Source organism: Balaenoptera musculus, chromosome 8 (assembly GCF_009873245.2).
Source record: "Balaenoptera musculus isolate JJ_BM4_2016_0621 chromosome 8, mBalMus1.pri.v3, whole genome shotgun sequence".
Lineage (NCBI taxonomy): Eukaryota > Metazoa > Chordata > Mammalia > Artiodactyla > Balaenopteridae > Balaenoptera > Balaenoptera musculus.
Window position 1 is genome coordinate 108,812,112 of NC_045792.1, and position 18,839 is coordinate 108,830,950.

At 62.6% G+C, this 18,839-nt stretch overlaps 1 protein-coding gene across 2 annotated transcripts; it reads left to right on the forward strand.

Annotated features, from left to right (window-relative positions):
• Nucleotides 1–15,224: 15,224 nt before the first annotated feature.
• LOC118900234 lies at nucleotides 15,225–17,734 on the forward strand. Of its 2 annotated transcripts, XM_036862599.1 has the most exons (5): nucleotides 15,235–16,474; nucleotides 16,555–16,680; nucleotides 16,759–16,880; nucleotides 16,968–17,095; nucleotides 17,173–17,734. In XM_036862599.1, the coding sequence occupies exons 2-5, from the start codon at nucleotides 16,557–16,559 to the stop codon at nucleotides 17,180–17,182; spliced, it is 384 nt and encodes a 127-aa protein (XP_036718494.1). In that variant the 5' UTR covers nucleotides 15,235–16,474; nucleotides 16,555–16,556; the 3' UTR covers nucleotides 17,183–17,734. The 2 variants fall into 2 exon arrangements, with proteins under 2 accessions (XP_036718493.1, XP_036718494.1); XM_036862598.1 differs by lacking the exon at nucleotides 16,968–17,095 and having other exon boundaries at nucleotides 15,225–16,474.
• Nucleotides 17,735–18,839: the final 1,105 nt, after the last annotated feature.

Genomic DNA, 18,839 nt, shown 5'->3' on the forward strand with positions numbered 1-18,839 from the left:
CGTCTTTCGGTGGAGGGGAGGCTGGATGTGCCTGGAAGAGAAAAGGGCTGGGAGATCTGGGAGCGGGGCCGGGGGAGGGGCGGCTTCAGAGCCAGGTCGTCCGTCCGCTGGCTGGAAACCGAGCCCCAGCCCAGGTGTGCGGCCACGAGGAGAGGGGAGCAGTGGGGGAGGCTCGAGTGGGGCCATCGCCGCAAGAGCGGGGCCCCGGGTCTGGGCGGGATGACAGCAGCGGGCATTTCCTCAGCGGGTGATCGATGGAGCAGGGGCTGAGGGGCTGGAAGCACACTGTGGGAACCGACTTAGCCAGATGTGCGAGGGGACCCTCGGGAGGAGTCGCAGGGGCTGCGCTGCAGAGCTGGCCACGGGGCGTCCAGACCCCCGACTCTCGGGAACACCAGCATCCCGTGCCGGCAGGTGGGGACCGGCCCGCGTGTGCCCAGCCGATCCTCCCCAGCTCCCCAGCAGCGGCCCCCGTGCCTCCCCTGATTGGCCCCATGTACGCTTGGACGAGGGAGGTGAGTTAACGCAGAAGTTTCCTCCAAAAGAGCTCAGCAGCAAAGCCCAGATGGAAAAATCCGCCTCCGTGGAGCACTTTGGAATGGGGAATGATTTCTTTCTGGAAATATGTGGTGTGAGGGGTGAGACAAAGGACAGCCCTGGATGCTCCTTAAGACAGAGACCAGGGCCTCCGTGGGCCAACAGTCCCCTCTCCTCGGGACCCTCACCTCCACACCTTCCGCCTTGTCCCCCCCTCCTGGCTGCCCTAACTCTCGGTGCCACAGGTCGGAGGGTCCCAGCCCAGGTCCTAGGTGGGCTTGCTGCACCCCAGACCAGCAGAGCCGCAGGGACTGGTGGCCACCACGCACACGCGGTCCCCCATGGCTGCCTCTGCCGCCGCCAATCCCACCCCCGCCGTGTCCTCCTGGGAGCAGCGGCTCACTGCTCTCCAGGGCGGCCCACCCCGTCGGGCTCTGCTCCAGGTGTCTGCGGGGCCCAGGCTCCCGCCGTCTTGTGGCTCGACACTCCTGGGAGTGCAGGAATCCTCCCCGTCCTGCGGGTCCCTCTGCAGACGTTGACGGGTCAGACCCGGAAGGGGCACAACCCCTTGTGTTCACATGTCCGTGCTTCTTCCTGTGGCGCGCGTCCACCCCGCGTGGGGCTGGGCCTCACGGGCCCGTCAGCGGTGCCCTTCCCGCCTCCAAGCCCTGTCCCTCTGCCCCCTGGCCAGCCCGTCCTCCTTTCCCCCGAGGCGGCTGCCTGGTCTTTGCACGTGGGCCGGGCACCCCCACCCAGCCCGTGCCTGTGCTCGGCCCACTGCCCTGGGGCTACTACAGCTCTGAGTTCCCTGCCAGGCGGGCTCTGCTGACGGTAGGCGGGAGCGCCTCCTTCCCCGAGTCTGTCCTCAGGGAGCTCGCGGTCCAGGTGGGAGAAACCACTCAACGGGGACATTTAGGTGCCAGGGGCAGGCCTCCCCTTGGCCGTGAGCAGGAGAGAAGGGTCTGCAGGAGGCCTTCCCCACCGCAGGATGCCACCGTGACAGGCCCGAGGCCTCCCTGAATCGGGCCCTATGTGTCGTGGGCGTTGGGCAGAGAGGGACCTCAGAGGGGTGAAGGCCAGAGCGGGCAGGCCCTGGCACGGGCGTGGGAAGGGAGACAGGATGCGCGCCCCTACCTCCCGGGTCAGCCCAAGAGGCAGGGAGGGTGGAGGACGAGAGGCAGAGGTGAAGCTCGGCCGTGGACCCGCCTGGCCTCTCCGGCCCCCAACCCCTGACACGTAGCCTCAGTCTTCAGGAATGTCCTGTCCGTGGCAGGAGCTGCCAAGGAAAATGGACAGAGCCCAGGGGCGGGGGCCCCGGCAGGTGGCTGGGGGCTCTGACACTTTCCTGGCCGAGGCCTGCGTCCCCCGTGGACGCCGCTGTGAGGCCGTGGTGCGCTCATGCATCTGGGGTGTGGGAAGGCGTCCAGACCTCTGGCCATCTGCTGAAGCTCCCACTTGGAGGGCCGTGTTGAGATGTCTGAAATATTTGTTTTCTAAAGGATTAACTTCCAGATGATTCTAGAAGGGGCCAGGAGCAATCACCCTGGCTGCAGCAGGAAGGCCCTTATTCCCCCTTGGAATCTGGACCAGGAAAGCACCTCTGTACCGTGAACAGCTGAGGCCACGCTCTCTGCCTTGCTTGCGGCATCAGCCCATTGACTCACTCCCTTGTTCATTTATTCATCCAGCAAACACCTCTGCTATGACCCAGACCTGCGGCAGGGGCTCGAGACCCCACCTGGCTAAGTCCCCCTCCTCGGCAAGAAGAGAACAGGGAGGCTGCCGCAGAGGGCCCCAGGCTGCCTCTCCCAGGCCCCCACACTCTCCCCTCTTCCTGCGGCCTCTCGCACGTATGCCCGGGGCATCCTGGCCCCTGTTCCCACGGAAGGGTCAGCCCCAGATGGGAGCTGGGCGTCCCCCCATCTGCCCACTTTCCTCCCATCGCCCTTGGGGGTCTGGTGAGGAAGGGGAGGAGCTGGACGCCTCTCCTGTGTGAAGCTGCTGTGGGCAGAGCTCTCCAACCCTCCGTGGTCTGGCCCGCGGTGTCTAGGGGCACTTGCCGAGATGGAGGGTCCCCGTGGGTGGAGGATGGGGGTCGAGGAGAAGAAGACCCCCTGGACCAGCCAGGCGGGGGCCAGTCCGCGAGGGAGGGGGAAGAGGCCCGGAGAACAGACTGCCTTTGAGGGGAGGCTGGGTGTGGTGGACCACGTTTGTTTCGGGGAGGGAGGGGTTGACAATTCCCACGGGGGGGTGGTGAGGGGCTCGGGGACAGCCTGGAGATGGTAGGGGTGCTGAATGAGCCGGAAAGGGGGCGGCCAGGGGGTCACTTGAGGAAAAGTGCGGGGCATGGAGGCTCCAGAGTGCAGGGTGGTGGGTGCCCCTTTGTGGTCTCAGAACCATGAGTACTGAGAACAAGAGAGAAGCGTCTTGAAGAAAAGGCCAGAAATGGGGCCTGGGAGAGGCAAGGGTCCCCAGGAACCCTGGGTTCCCAGCTTGCAGGCAGAAAGTGGGGACTGAGAGATTTCCCTGGTGGTCCAGTGGTTAAGACTTCGCCTTCCAATGCAGGGGGTGCGTGTTCGATCCCTGGTCAGGGAGCTAAGATCCCACATGCCCCGCGACCAAAAAACCAAGACAAAAAACAGAAGCAATATTGTAACAAATCAATAAAGACTTTAAAAATGGTCCACGTCTGGGCTTCCCTGGTGGTGCAGTGGTTGAGAGTCTGCCTGCCAATGCAGGGGACACGGGTTCGAGCCCTGGTCTGGGAAGATCCCACATGCTGCGGAGCAACTAAGCCCGTGAGCCACAGCTACTGAGCCTGCGCGTCTGGAGCCTGTGCTCCGCAACAAGAGAGGCCGCGACAGTGAGAGGCCCGCGCACCGCGATGAAGAGTGGCCCCCGCTTGCCGCAACTAGAGAAAACTCTTGCACAGAAACGAAGACCCAACACAGCCAAAAATAAATAAATAAATAAATAAATAAATAAATTTATTAAAAAAAAAAAAGGTCCACGTCAAAAAAATCGTTTAAAAAAAAAGAAAGAAAGAAAGCGGGGACTGGAACACCCCAACAGACACACCACAAGCCACTGAGGACCCGCGCTTGGTTCCTGAGCGAGAACCCAGTCACTCCTATGACTACCCAGCGAGACGCCACGCACTCAGATGTCCCCAGAAGTTTTGCAGGACCCTCCCTCCTGTGTCTGCCTGACCTTGACCTTGCATTAGCAAGCGCGGTTAATGCTGGGTGCCTGCTGTTTCCTGGCCAAATCCAAGGGAGCCTCTCTGAGCAGGAGCGTGTAGCTGGGGGATGACAACGGGGTGGCCCCAGGGGCCCCGCGGGCGGCGGTTATCCTCCGCTGCCTGAGAGCCTCATTAGAACAGTGAACTAGTGCCCACGGCTCCGTGGTCAGGACCCAGGAGGGGCGGGGCTGGTGGACCGTTTTGTCCACGCGTGATGGGCTGGACTCGGTCACTTGGAGACACTCCCCCGGCAGCCGGGCTCAGGCCCCACGTCTGCACCTCAGAGCTCCCTGCGGGCCCCTATCTCCATATGCCTCGCCGGGCTTCCTCACCGCTAGTGGCCTCAAGACAGCGGGATGTCTTGCACAGTGGTGACTATTTCTCCAGGAGACGAAACCTGGGTGGCTTCTTAAAGCTCAGCCTCGAGTCTCATGGCAACAATTCCAGTGCCTTTTATTGATTCAAGGGGAGGGGGACGGACCCCACCTCTTAACCGGAGGGACATCCAAGTTTCATCGCAAAGGCCCGGGCATGGGGAAGGGGGCTTTTGCCGCCGTCTTGGTAACCGGTGGGCCGCACCATGTGTCTCTAGAGACAGAAGGAATCGCGGGGCTGGGGCTGTGGTCAGAGTACCGGCACCAAAGTCAGTGGATAAAACCATCAGTCCAGCGGCAGGCGGGGCGGTCCTCAATGCCACTTCCTCTTGGGATGAACTATCTTGTCTAAGCTCCATTTTGTGAGCCATGAGATGAAGTGAGGATTCTATCACAGAAGCAGAATCAAAGGACAAGGGAACTTTAAGGGACTCGAACTTCTGCAGTGGTGGAGCCTTGCGCTGTCTACGAGGCGCTGCTGCCTCTGGTCTGGGGTTGGGCCTGAGGCCAGCAGGGCAGGCGCTCAAGAGAGAAGACGGACAGGACGTGGGAGGGGACAAGGGCCACCCAGGCGGCACGAGGACACACAGGGACCCGGGTGGGCAATCCGGAGCCTTCATCTCTTGCCACCTTCTATGGGTTAAAGCGTGTCCGCAAAATGCACGTCCACCCAGAACCTGTGTGTGTGACTTTATTTGGACAAAGGGTTTTTGCAGGTGTCATCAAGTGAAGATGGGGTCACAGTGCAGTAGAGCGGGCCCTAAATCCAGTGACCAGGGTCCTTCTAAGAAGAGGGACGTTTGAACACAGAGACACATACACGTAGGGGAGAAGCCACGTGAAGATGGAGGCAGGAAAGGAAGGGTGCAGCCACAGGCCCAGGGACGCCTGGAGCCCCCAGCGCTGGAAGAGGCAGGAAGGACCCTCCCCTGGAGCCTCAGGAGGGAGTCCAGCCCGATGACACCTTGATTTCAGACGTCTGGTCTCCAGAACCATGGGAGAATCAATTGCAGTTGATTTAAGTTGCCCAGTTTGTGATAAATTGTCATGGCAGCCATGGGGAGCTTGGGCGGCTTAAACAGCAGACATTCACTGTCTCCAGTCCTGGAGGCTGGAAACCCAAATCCAGGTGTGGGCAGGGCTGGTCCTCCTGAGGCCTCTCTCCTCGGCGTGTAGACGGCCATCTCCTCCCTCTGTCCTCAGGGGTCGTCCCTCTGTGTGTGTCTGTGTCCTGATTTCTTCCTATAAATAAGGACACCAGTCCTGTGGGATTAGGGCCCATCCTAGTGACCTCAGTTTACCTTAATCTCCTCTTAAGTGTCCCTATGTCCAAAGACAGTCCCATTCTGGGGTCCGGGGGGTCAGGACTCTAACATACGGATATTGGGAGACACAACTCAGCCCGTGACATCAGACGATGTCCTCACGCAGCCGACAACTCAGACCCACACAGGGACGGGTACCCCGGGGACACAGCAATGCAAAGCAAACCTCAGCCCCACCTATGGGACCCCCGTGCTGCGTCGAAGGTCACAGAACCAGACACTGGGAGAAGTGAAAACAGAAGACGTCTGCAGGAAGGACCCTCTGAGCCGTGTTTCAGGTGTGCTGGGCCTCGGCCAGTCCTGCTCAGTGCATGGGCCAGGGTGGATTCTGCCCACTGGGTCCAGGGTGGTGACCTGCCCTTGCCATGTGAGAACCGGATTTCTGGGCCAAAGAGATTGAAGTAGGGTGGGCACGGGGCTTTGAGCTAGGCCACGAGGTCCATCTCTGGGACCTTTGTTGGGACCACTGGGAAAGGAGCCTTCTTTCCACTGAAGTCTGTACCCATCTCCAGGGGCGGCTGCAACAGATGACCGCAGGCTGGGCAGCTTAAACAACAGGAATTCATTCTCCCCCAGTTCCGGAGGCTGGAAGTCTGAGATCAAGGAGGCTGCAGGGCCGTGGCCCCTCCAAAGGCTTAGGGGAGGGTCGTTCCTGCTTCTTCCAGCTTCTGGGGGCTCCAGGTGTCCCTGGGCTTGTGGCTGCATCCCTCCCGTCTCTGCCTCTGTCTTCACATGTCCTCCTCCTCTCCCTGTGTGTCTCTTCTGTCTCTTATAAGGACACTTGTCATTGGATTTAGGGCCACCTGGGTAACTCAGGATGACCCCCTCTGGGATCCTTAATCACAGTTGTGAAGATTCTTTTCCCGATAAGGTCACATTCACAGGTTGGGGGATTAGGACGTGGACATGTCTTTTGGGGGGACCACCATCAGCTCACTACAGATGCTGTACTGCAGGATTGTAAGCCTGGAGCTGGTGGACACCATGGCGTGGGGACGGACGGCCTCTGAAAACAAGAATAGATGAACATCAGGACCAAGAGCTGCAAACGGGCATCTGGGGACCCAGCTCTGGGATCCAGCTGAATCCAGTTTGAGTTGAGACACTGCCACTTGTAGCCAAGTCTTATGGGTCTCTGGGTTGGTCACAGAGGGAGGAAGAAAAGGATTGGGGGTAGGGGGCTGGCTGCTTGGGAGAGGGTCCCAGGGGGACCTGCCCTACATCTGACCAGGCCACTCCGCCTGCAGGACCAACGTCCATCGGGCAAGCTGGCCCATCCTAGTTTAGGCAGCGGAGATGTCCTCCCAAGGGCAGAACAACTGGCTGTTCTGACACTCAGCCGAGCCCCAGTTCTAGAATGGACCAGCTTCCGCCAAACGAGGGGAGCAGAATTCAACGCAGCTGCTTCCTTCTTAGTCCGGCCCACTCCCTTGCCCCCTGTCAGGCTCACAGTCGCTCGTTCCAGCCGGGCGGCCCCACCCAGGCACCGTCCGTGCTCAGCTCCTCTGGGCAGCAGCTCCTAGGACTCTCCTCTGTGTGCCCAGGGCGCCCGGTCTGGAGTGAGTATCAGATCAGAGGGAGGTGTGGCTGCGCGACAGGGACCACGAGAAGGGCCTTGAGCCCGCCGAGCTGCCTCCTGTGCCGGGAGGTCGTGAGGGTGGACCCCACAGGTCCAGCCACCTGCCTTGCTGCACAGAGTTTCCATTGTGGGGTCCGTGATGGGCTGAATTGTGTCCCCCAAGATTCGTAGGTTGGAGTCCTAACCCCCAGCCCCTCAGAATGTGACCTTTATTAGGATATAGGGTCGTGACAGAGACAATGGGCAAGGTCCCTCTGGAGGAAGTAGGGCCCTGAACCCTTTGGGACTGGTGTCCTTATAAGAAGAGAGACACAGACACAGAGAGAAGCCACGTGGAGACCGGGGCAGAGACTGGACTGATGCGTCCGCCAGCCGAGGACCGCCAAGGGTGGGGGGCCACCACCAGAAGCTGGAAGAGGGGCCTAGAACAGATTGTCCCTCAGAGCTTGCAGAGGGGACCTGCCCCACCGACACCCTGATTTTGGACGTCTGGCCTCCAGAACTGTGAGAGAATAAATTCCTGCGGTTCTAATCCACCCAATCAGTGGGGCTTAGTTATGGCAGCCCCTGGGAACCTCAGGGCCCCACCATCTGTGCACATCCCAGCCAGGGGGAGAGGGGACAGAAGCACGCACCTCTGGAGGGGTGACCATGTCCCTTTGGTCAGAAGTTGGTCATGTGGCCACATCTAGCTGCAAGGGAGGCTGGTAAAGGTTACACCATAACAATATAGCATCTAGAAGCTTCTAACAAAAGATTCTATTGGTATGTAAGGAAGGGGGTTAATCAGGAGTGTGTGGCATAAGCGACTAGAACAAATGTCTGGGGGGCGTCCATCCAAACAAGGATCTGGCCCTCCACCCCGCTGCCCCAGGAGTGGAGGCCTGGAGGGCCCGGTGCTGTGTGGGTGGCTGCAGCTCTGGGGAAGGCAGAGGTGCGATCTGATGCCCATGTGCTGGGTTTCTGAGTGCCAGATGAGAAAGTCTGGGTTTGCTTAAGGGAAGCTCTCGAGGTTTTGGGTGTGAGAGGTGTGTGCTCCAGGGACACTGCAGGGAGGGGGTGGGCTTGATGTGCAGCGAGAAGGCGGGGGAGGGGCTGCCTTTGGGTCTAAAGGGCACCAGGGCCCAGGGCCCATCTGGGTGGCAGCTGAGGGAGAGGAGAGAAGGTCCTGAGCTGGAGCGGGAGGTGGGAGCCAGGGGTCACGAAGGCGTTAGGATGGCCCCATGATTTTGTCTGGACACGGTGGCCCAGTGTTCACGCAGACAAGTGAGTGAGGTGAGGGTTTGTGCCGGCTGGGTTTAGAGTGAGGCAGCAGCTCCAGGCTCAGGCAGTGGCAGACGGTCAGCTGGAGTGGCTGGGACTGGACACTGCTCTGGAGACGAGCACAGTGTCCTGAGGAGCCTGAGGGCCGGGCTGGAGAAGTGTGTGCCCCTGGCTGCCTAGCTCAGCTCCCTGCTGCTGCATTGCCGGCTCCTTCCTGCCCGCTGTGTGCCGGGCGTGTGGCGTCCCCACGGACCCCCGGGGGGGCACGGACACACAGCCACAGGCGTGAATGCCAGTGCCGTGTAGGGGCTGTCCGGGCCTCCCCAGGGAGACCTGAGATCTGAGTGGGAGGGGGCAGGGGGATGACATCTGGGGTAAAGGGCATGGTCAAAGCCTGGAGATTAGGGAGGCCAGAGTGGCCGAAGGCAGATCCTGGAAGCCTTGGCCAACCACAGTGAGAAGGGAGCAAGGGATGTATATATGTGTATATATATATATATACATATATACATATGAGGTTAGTACCAGTTGGGGGTTGTTACCCAGGTAGGAGTTTGGTACCCAGGTGGGAAGTTGGTACCTGGTGGGAGACTGATACCCAGAAGGGAGGTTGGTACCCAGGTGGGAGGTTGGTAACTGGTGAGAGATTGATACCCAAAAGGGAGGTCGGTATCTGGGTGGGAGACTGGTACCTGGGTGGGAAGGTGGTACTTGGGTGGGATATTGGTACTTGGGGAGGAGGTTGGTACCCAGGTGGGATATTGGTACCTAGTGGGAGGCTGGTACCTGGGTGGTAGCCCGGTCCCTGGGTGGGGGTGGTACCTGGGTAGAAGATTGATACCTGGCTGGGAGGTTGGTACCCAGATAGGAGGCTGGTACCTGTGTGGGAGGTTGGTACCTGGGTGAAAGGTGGTACCCAATATGAGGTTAGTATCCAGGTAGGAGATTGATACATGGGTAGGAGGCTGGTATTGGGTGGGATATTGGTGTGCGGGTGTAAGGTTGGTACTCAGGAGGGAGGTTGGTACCTGGGTGAAATGTGGTACCCAATATGAGGTTAGTATCCAGGTGGGAGATTGACACATGGATAGGAGGCTGGTATTGGGTGGGATATTGGTGTGCGGGTGTAAGGTTGGTACTCAGGAGGGAGGTTGGTACCCAGCGGAGGTGTCACTGAGTCCTGCTGATGGATGTGGGTGGAGGGAGAGGGCAGGGAGATGGCTCAGGTCATGGAGGTAGAAGTGCCTGCCTCCTCACTGACTGGATTTGGAGGATGAGGGGGAGCAAGGGACAGAGTGATGAGGCCAGGAGCCATGTCTAGGAAAGGAACACTGCAGGAGGCAAGGTGGAGGAAATGGTGGCTGTGCTTGGGGCCTGGGAGCTGGAGGCTTGTGTGGGGCTGCCATGCAAGGTGATGGGGACTAGTTAGTCCTGTGGTTTGAGCGTCCCAGAGCTCGATGGGATGAGAGTCAGGGCTCAAGCACCGGGCGTGACTGCGCCTGGGCCGAGGAGCACAAATGGGTGACGGCAGCCAGGGTCCTGCCCCCTCCGTGGCCCTGAAGGGCCTGTGCCTCTGCCACACCCTTGGCTGTCCCGCGGCACAGGACACAAATTCACTGCCTCCTCCCGAACCCTCCGCCAAGCCCGGTTCTCCCCCCACCTCCCCAGCCATCCACCCCCTCACCCCCGCCATCCACACCCCCGCCATCCACACTCCCGCCATCCACACCCCCGCCGTCCACACCCCCGCCATCCACACCCCGCCATCCACCCCCTCACCCCCGCCATCCACACTCCTGCCATCCACACTCCCGCCTCTCTTTCCCTCCAGACTCAGTGATACTCCTTGTACTCTGCCCGTTGACTTCTGCCCGGCTCAGGGCGGGACCGTCTGTGTGTCTCCTTCCAGGGCAGCCCTTGTGATTGTGGCCTAAATGGAGCTGCAGGGCCCCCACTCGGAGCTCCGGGGAGTCACTCGCAGCTCAGCAGAGAAGTCTGCAAGATGGCCCAAACTGCCACCCTGTGTGCCCTGCCTCACTCCCAGGGGGTGAGGGATGGCATCTCTCCAACATCCCATCCAGTCCCTTGTGTCGCGAGCCCTCACCACCCACACCTAAGCCTGCAGGGGACTGTAGGGTGACGCCCCCGAACGGCACCAGCTAGCACTTTCCTCCAACTGCTGAATGCCAGCAGTGCTTCCTGTGGGCACCGGGCCTGGAACTAACACTGCCCACCAGCGTGGACGGTCCACTGTGCAAGCCTGTCTGGCTGCTGAGGAGTGCACACTGGGTCCCCGCACACGCACAGTGGTTGCAATCTAGGCACCTATGTTTTTCCGTCGGCTCGGCAATTGGACTGGACCAGCCTGGGGCACAGGTGTCAGGAAGTAGCCCTATGAGGCCCGGTGCTGAGGTGAGGGGCAGAGGGTGGAGTTGCCACTGCTTCTCCAGCAAGCTCCCCATCTGGCTCCTGGCGATAGGGTGGTGAAGGAGACAGAGGCAGTGAGATGACGGTCAAGCCTAGCAGGCTGGAGGTGCCCGCAGCACAAGGAGCAAGAGTGTCGGGGAGAGAAAGGGTCCGTCCACGACAGTCCACCGCCTCAGACTGGCCACGCCTGCAGGTCACGTCTGCTGGGGCTCTACAAACTCCTCCTGGTGCTGTCCCATGCGTGGATCGCAGCACCTAGCCACCCACTCTTACTGTGGCCAGGACCAGACTTGGCCCCGGGGGTGAACCCCTCCGCTAGGGAGCCTCTCTAGCTGTTGTTACCTGAAATTGACGCCTGGCCTCTCCTCCAAGCCCTTCTATAGAGATGCAAATGTTTCATTAGCATGCAAACAGCCTGAGGTAACCAGCTCTCATGCAAATACCTCCCATTCTCCCCAGGGGAATCAGGGAACTGAAGAGGTGCCCGACCCCAGGAGAGTGCGGATCTAAACCAGGAGGACCCCCGGATCCTGGCACTGTGGCCGGCGAGTAGAGAGAAATGCCCACAGGCGTGCCCTGGGTCTGCCCAGGAGCCCACATGATACTCGGAGCCGGGCCGCAGCGGACTTCTGACCCAGATCCCCATCACCTGGTCCAACAGGAAAGTGACAGCAGATGCCTGGAGGCACAAGGGGTCCCCGTGTCCTGGGGTGGACATGACTGGGAGCCTAGGGGATGGATGTCCGGGGACAGGAGACCAGGTCCAGAGGGAAACTCTTCCTGCAGGGCCTCCAGCAGCCCAGGGGTCCTGGGGGCTGACTTGTCCAGCACAAGAGTATTTCAGGATTTTCCCCCTTGGTCGTGGGCCGACCCCCTCCCACCCCCCGCCGCCCCAGGCCCATTGCACCCGTGAGCGGTGCTGAGTTGGTTGTGTGTGTGGAGACAGAAGCGGCCGCGAGGCGGCAGTGCAGGCTCGCACATCACCGCCGCCGTGGTCGCGGCCGGGGTCCACCCACGTGGCGTCCCGGGTCCGCCCAGGCCAGATACCGCAATGGTCCACGAGGGTCATCAGGGAGACGGGACACTCGTCCGAGCCACCCCAGTTCACCCCATCTGAGTCGCCCCAGGCTGTACCGTTGTAGCTGGGAGAGGAGAGGGACGGCTCAGGACAATGAGGGGTCCCTGTGCCTGGGGTGACGCGGAGTCGGCTTCAGAGGGAGAGCCTTCCTATGGGGCCTCTGGCAGCCCAGGGTGCTGGGCGCTGCCTTGCCGAGTGCAGGAGGATTTCTGGGGGCTTCATTGTCTTGGGCCGACCCCGCAGGCCAGTTGCACCTCCTGAACGGCGTGAAGTGGTTGTAGGTGTGGAGATAGAAGCGGCCGCAAGGCGGCAGGGCAGGCTCACACATCACCGGCCAGGGTTCGCCCGCGTGGCTTCCCGGGTCTGCCCGCGCGGCATCCAGGTTCCACCTGCGTGGCGTCCCAGGTCCACACAAACCAGTTACCACAGTGGTCCACGAGGGTCATCTGGGTGATGGGGCGCTCGTCTGAGCCACCTCAGGTGCCAGGTCGGGCCACATTGCAGCTTCAGTCACGGGTCTCCCCCTGAGGTCCCGTGGTGTGGGATCTATGTCACGTCCCCCAGGCACGAGGATGGCGTCCCGTGCAGCCAAAACCTGGGACTTTGTGTATCCAGCCCAGCGCACCGACCCCACCAGACGGTCCTCCCAAACTCTGGGCCTTTTGTTGAGCTGCATCTGCCTCCAAGGGGAGACTCCGACCCTAACAGCCAGTCATTAACATCTCCATGCAGTTCAGCTGTTTGAGATGCTAAAGGTCTGGGCGTGCCGCCGCCTCCGGGTCGGGCGCGGCAGGTCCGCTCGTCACCCAAGCACCGCCATGAGCACCGCCACCACCGTGGAGTGAGGCAGTCACCCTAGTTCCCTGGGGATCACTAGCGGGTGGGGATCCGGACGGGGCAAGTCGGTCAGTTCTCCATGCCGTGCTCTGGGACCCTCATGAGCCCGTGGAGGTGCATTTCCCGACCGACCGGAACACCCTGGGTCTGCTCTGGAGCTCACGCGCTGCTGGGAGTGGACCCCACCGCACCCTAGGGTCACGGCCCCATGTCACCAAGGCTGGGGGACAAGTGGGGATATGGGAATAAGGGGTCCTGTGTCCGGGGGTGACGAGGACCTGATGGGGAGCCTGGGTGAGGCAAAGCCCAAGCTCCAGAGGGACCGCAACTGCACCAGACCACCGGTGGCACGGGGCCCTGAGCACCGCCTGCCCAGCACAGAGGATCCCGGGGTCCTCCCCCCTGCATCAGGGGCCAACCCCCTGAGCTGGTCGCACCCCCAAATAGGGCCAAATGGTTGTGTGTGTGGAGACAGAAGCGGCCGCGAGGCGGCAGTGCAGGCTCGCACATCACCACCGTCGTGGTCGCGGCCGGGGTCCACCCACGCGGCGTCCCGGGTCCGCCCAGGCCAGATACCGCAATGGTCCAAGAGGGTCATCAGAGAGACAGGACACTCGTCCGAGCCACCCCCGTTCACCCCATCTGAGTCGCCCCGGGCTGCACCATTGTAGTTAGGAGAGGAGAGGGACCGCTCAGGGCAATGAAGATTCCCCGTGCCTGGGGAGACGTGGAGTCGGCTTCAGAGGGAGAGCTTTCCTACGCGGCATCCGGTAGCCCAGGGTTCTGGGCGCTGCCTTGCCGAGTGCAGGAGGATTTCTGGGGTCTTCGCTGTCTTGGGCCAACCCCACAGGCCTGTCACACCCCCTGAACAGTGCCGAGTGGTTGCCGGAGTGGAGACAGAAGTGGCCGCGAGGCGGCAGTGCAGGCTCACACATCACCAGCCGTGGCAGCTGTGGCCGGGGTCTGCTTATGGCCAAATGTGGGGGTCTGCCCCATCCTAGCTTGGGAGTCTACCCATGGCAAAGTCTGGGGTTTTCCCATGTAAACCTGGGGGTTCACCCATGGCAAAGGCTGGAGTTTTCCCACCTTAAATCTGGGGGTCCACCCATGACAAAGCCTGGAGTTTTTCCACCATAAATCTGGGGGTTCACACATGACAAAACCTGGAGTTTTCCCACCGTAAATCTGGGGGTCCACCCATGACAAAGCCTGGAGTTTTTCCACCATAAATCTGGGGGTTCACGCATGACAAAACCTGGAGTTTTCCCACCGTAAATCTGGGGGTCCACCCGTGACAAAGGCTGGGATATTCCCACGTAAATCTGGGGGTCCACCCATAAAGTCTGGAGTTTTCCCACGTAAATCTAGGGGTTCACCCATGGCAAAGGCTGGAGTTTTCCCACCGTAAATTTGGGGGTCCACCCATGGCAAAGGCTGGGTGTCAGGTGTGGCAAGGGTCCACAGGAGCAAGCTCTTCGCGAGGCCTTGTGTGAGGTGCAGTCAGAGCTGGAGCGCTCTGGGTCCCTTGCTTAGGCGTGTCTCCTCCCCCACCCATGGCACCAGCCCCTAGACTCAGTGGCCGATCCCTATGGACCGCCTGGCCCCAACACCCCCCACGAGGCCAACGTGGTTGCCCCAGGGGCAGGGTGGCCCAGGGTGGCTGGGGGAGACTCGAGGCTCTCTGGTCTTTGTCGCAATCCTGAATGCGCAGGCGGTGTCCTGGGCAGCGGTGCACAGAGTGGCCACGGCAGGGCTGGGAGGTTGCCGGGCTCATCACCAGGGCGCGCCGCGTCCTGACGATGGATCGTGGCGGCGAGGGGACGGGGCGCCCGGCCACAGTGGGGAGCCCGCGCGTGGAAGCCACTGTGCTCACAACGGGCACCGTCAACTAGACGGCACTCGAGCAGGGAATCAGCGCCTGCCTGGCCCGCGAGACCACGGTCCCTTCCCTCGGCCCGACCTGAGCCCCAACCCCCCACACCCCTCACGACCGCTCCATGGACTCCGGGCCCGCGGCGTGGTCTCAGCCGCGGTGGTGACGGAAGGCGACTCCGAGTCCCACTGGAGCGCCTGGCGGCCCCAGCCAAGACCTCCGTCCAGGGGCAGAGTATGCGCCCAGTGGGGGCTGGGTGGGGAGCAGCCTGCCAGGTCCGCCCTGAGGGGACATGACTGTTTCGACCTCGGAGCGGGGAGGGACATTTGGGGACAATGCCAGACCCTGTCTACGGGATGCCAAAGGAGGGGTGTGGAGAAGGCCCTCTTTGGAGAATTCCAGGACAGGAGAGGAATGTGCGCTGGACCGTCCCGGGCGGAGGTGGGCCTTGCGGTGGCCCCAAGCACGGTCCCCGCTCTGATTGGCTGGCAGAGCAGGGGCGGGAATTCTGGGCGGGGCCACCCCAGTTAGAAAAAGCCCGGGCTAGGGCCCGAGGAGCAGGGTGTGGGAGGGGGGTGGTGGGAGGGATGGGGGGGCTCAGGGGAAACTGGGGAAGTGGGGGAACTGAGGGGTAACCAGGGAAGCGTGGGGTACCGGGGGCAACCAGGGGAAGATGGGGAAGCGGGGTGCAGGGAAGCATGCGTGGGCCAAGGATCACCTTGGAAGTCTGGAGCCTGGCAGGAGCGGAGAAGGGTGGAGGGGCTGGCTTGGGCAGGGCTGGCGGGCACCTGGGGGCCTGGCGGGGATGCGGGGTGGGCGCCCAGGTGCCCTGCAGGCAGGACGACATCGGTGTGGGCAGTGACAGGCCCAGGCTGGGGGCGCGGAAGTAAGACGGGGGGGGGGGCCAGGCATTCATCCCGGTCAATTTTGGTTTCAGGTCGTGGCGGCTGGTGGACGGGGGAGCTGGAGAGAGGCTTGCCCCAGGGCCTGGGCGGTGGAGGTGTAGCTGGCAGCCGTGGGCAGGTGAAGGCAGCGCTCTGCCGGGCCAGGTGAGTCCCCTTCCCCTCCCTGGGCCTTGCTCCGCTCGCCTTCTGCATAAGGAGGTTCTGGGGAGCCAGGGCCAGCGAGGCGAAGTGGCTGACGTCCCGGCAGAGCGGCAGGGTGACGACAGGGCAGGCAGCACAGGTGACACCGTCTCAGGGGGAGCTGAGGCAGGGCGGGCTGGGAGCTGCGGCTGTCCCAGGTGGAAAGGGCCTTTCCAGAGAGTCGGGCGGGAGATGGGTTAGGGCTGCCAGCGAGGGAGGTGACCCAGCACATGGGGGCCGTTCAGGCCCCGGGGCAGACGGGACGAGGCGGGGGACTCAGGTCAGTGGGCCCCCAGCTGCCACTTCACCCACTGCAGTTCATTTAGTAGCAGGTACAGGGGCGGCTCTGGCCCAGGCCTCCTGAGGCCTGAGCCGGAGCCTCGAGGGCCGGAGAACGGGCAAGAAGGCAGGCGCAGTGTGCGGGGAACCGCCGCAGGACGTCACCTGGGGGGAGCGGTGGCCACAGGGACAGGGTCCCAGGGAGATTTCTGCAGCAAGGAGGCTGCCGCGGGCCCAGCGGGCCACCATTCCCATGCGGCACTGCGGCCCGGGGGGCTGGCGCAGGAGGGCCCCCAGTGAACTTGGTGACACTGGTGACACTTGGCCCTTACCGCCCGCCCCTGGGACTGGCACGGCAGACAGGACAGCACCCAGGGGAGTCAAGGGCACTGGCGAGACCAGACTAGGCGAGGGGGGCGGGGTGGCGTGAATGAGAGCTCTGGGGGGGCGGGAGGTCGGGGCGCAGGCAGGGGCGAGGAGCCGGAGGGGTCACTGGCCTCTGAGCCCGTGGCCAAGGCGGGCCTCTGCGGGCGGTGACGGAGCAGGGATCAGTCCGCGCTCAGACCGGAGACGAGGGTGAGTGTCCAGCCCGCTGCCCTCCCACCCCCTCGGCCACCTCTGCCCACTCAGCCAGCGCCTCCTCTGTCTGCCCACAGCCATGTCTCCAGTGGGTGTGGACGTGCCTGCCAGCCATGGAGGCCGGGCGCCGGGATGTGGGCAGAGGGACATGACACGGTCCGGCGTGACGGCGAGGACAGACGGGACGCCGTCCGGCCTCCCTGGTGAGCGCAGGTACCGGCCAGGCCCCCCCGGGCCAACCGACCCGCACCCAGCCCTCATGGCCGTCCTCTTTCCCGTAGAACATTCTTGGCTGGCCCCGCGGGGGAGCTGGAACACCCAGCATCTCTGTTCCTTTACTTTCCTGAAGGAGCCAATGCACTACTGCTGCTCTCTGGACCCCCAGAACCCTCAAGATGACAAGGTGGGCGGCCCCCTGCCACACATGGGGTGGACAGAGTCGGGGGGCTCGGGGCCGAGAGCTGGGCACTCATTCTGTCCTGACCCGCAGAAATGGTGCTACCCAGCTCATGCCTGGGCCTTGGAACCCGGACTTCTTCAAGTCTTTCTAGCTCTGACTAAGAATATGCTGCATTCTGGAACCACTACACACCCTGACTCAGGAATCAGCTCTGGAAGGTGGGCGCGGGCGCCCCTCCCAAAGCCCCCTGGCCGGACCGCCCTGACCCGCCCTCACGTCCTGCCTCTGTCCGCAGGTTGAGCTAAAGGAACGGACGACCCACACCACCGGAAGGGCAGCACCGCGGCGACACCCACCCCCGCCCGGCAACTCCATCTTTGCGGCTACCCCCTGCCACGGCCCAGCGACCACCACCAGCCTCCCTCCCTCCTCTTCATCCTTTTCTCTGTCTTTTTTCTTCTCTTCTCTCCTCTGTCCTTTGCTCGGAAGACTCAGAGCATCCAGAACCCTGTCTCCCCATCCCTCCTGAATTAATTTGCACTAAGTCGTTTGCACTGGTTTGGGGTTCTGGAACAAGCCTGGGTCTCTCAGCGAGTGAGTGAGCTGCTGAGTGGCCCGGCCTCCTCGGCCTGCGTCCCCCCCAGCGCCCCCCTCTCATCCATCTCTGTCTGGGGGCGACTGGGAGGGGGCCCGAGTGTGTGGGGCCCCGCCCACCCCTCGCCTAGTCTGGACGCTCCGAACATCGGGAGCAAAGCTCGAAGCATTCCATTGTGTGTCTATCTCGCTCTGTGTCCCTCCCTGCCAGGGCCTCCCCAGAAGCCCTGGACTCATCAATAAACACAGTTACAGGAATTGGTCTCAGGGACTCTGGATTTGAGCTGTTTGCCTGAGGGGGGTGCGCCGTGGGCTGGGGGGACAAGGGGCTGGGGTGGGGCCTGGGATGGGGAACGTGAAAAGGCATATGGGCCACGAGAGGACGGACACAAAGGGTGGCGTGGTGGGTAATGGATGGGAAGAGGCGATGGGTGGGGAAGGATCACAGGGCGGGGGGCTGTGGACAGGAGGGGTGGGCAAAGAAAGGGCCTGTGAGGTGGGACGGCAGAGGGCACTGGGACTTCCGGGTACAGGGCAGGCACCACGTGGGGACCGGGGCGGGGCGGTGGGCTGTGGGACCCAGGGGTTCCCTGCAGGGAGACGTCGGGGCTGAGGGTGAGGAAGAGGTCCTGCCACATAAAGCCCCTCCTGCACACGCATCACCTAGGCCTCCCTAGGCCCCTGCCCCGGACCCCGAAGGCCTGGTCTAGGGGATTGGTTTCTAGAATTATCCTAGGGGAGTGGTCTTGACATGTGGCCCAGGCCGGCCACGCCCCTGGGAAGTCCACCGCCCTGCCACACTCATCCACAGCCCTGCAGGCCCTGAGCGCTGGGCTCGGGGCACAGAGGCCTCCCTTCCCTTCACTCTGCCGTGGTGGAGCGGGGGGCGCAGGGGGGCAACAAGCAGGAGACCCCAGTGAGGGGCAGAGCAGGGGCGCTGTGGGGCGAGCTCTCACTAGGCAGGCGACAGCGGGGAGGGGGTAGAAAGGGGTGGGGGCAGAGGGGAGAGGGGGCCCACGGCCGGGATGGGAATCTTGCCGCTGAAGGCCCAGGGCCACGTCCTGCTGGCGTCTGGCCTGGGGTTTGCGCCCGGGGGTGCAAGTGCAGCCCCCGCCTGTGTTCGTGGTTGGTGTCCGGGTACAAGGCAACAGCTGGCCGGTGACGCCCCTCTGCCTCTAAGCTCCCCCCCCCCCAACCAGGCCTCCCAGCTCCTGGGCGCCAGGCGCGGCGCTGGGAACCCGAGGGAGCAGCCCTTGGAAACAGGGCTGGGTCCTTGACCCCTTCCCGTGCTCAGGGCAGTCAGGAAATGCCTTGCGGGCCAACTGACCGAGAGGAGATAGCAAAGGCCTGGGAGACCCCGAGCGCGTG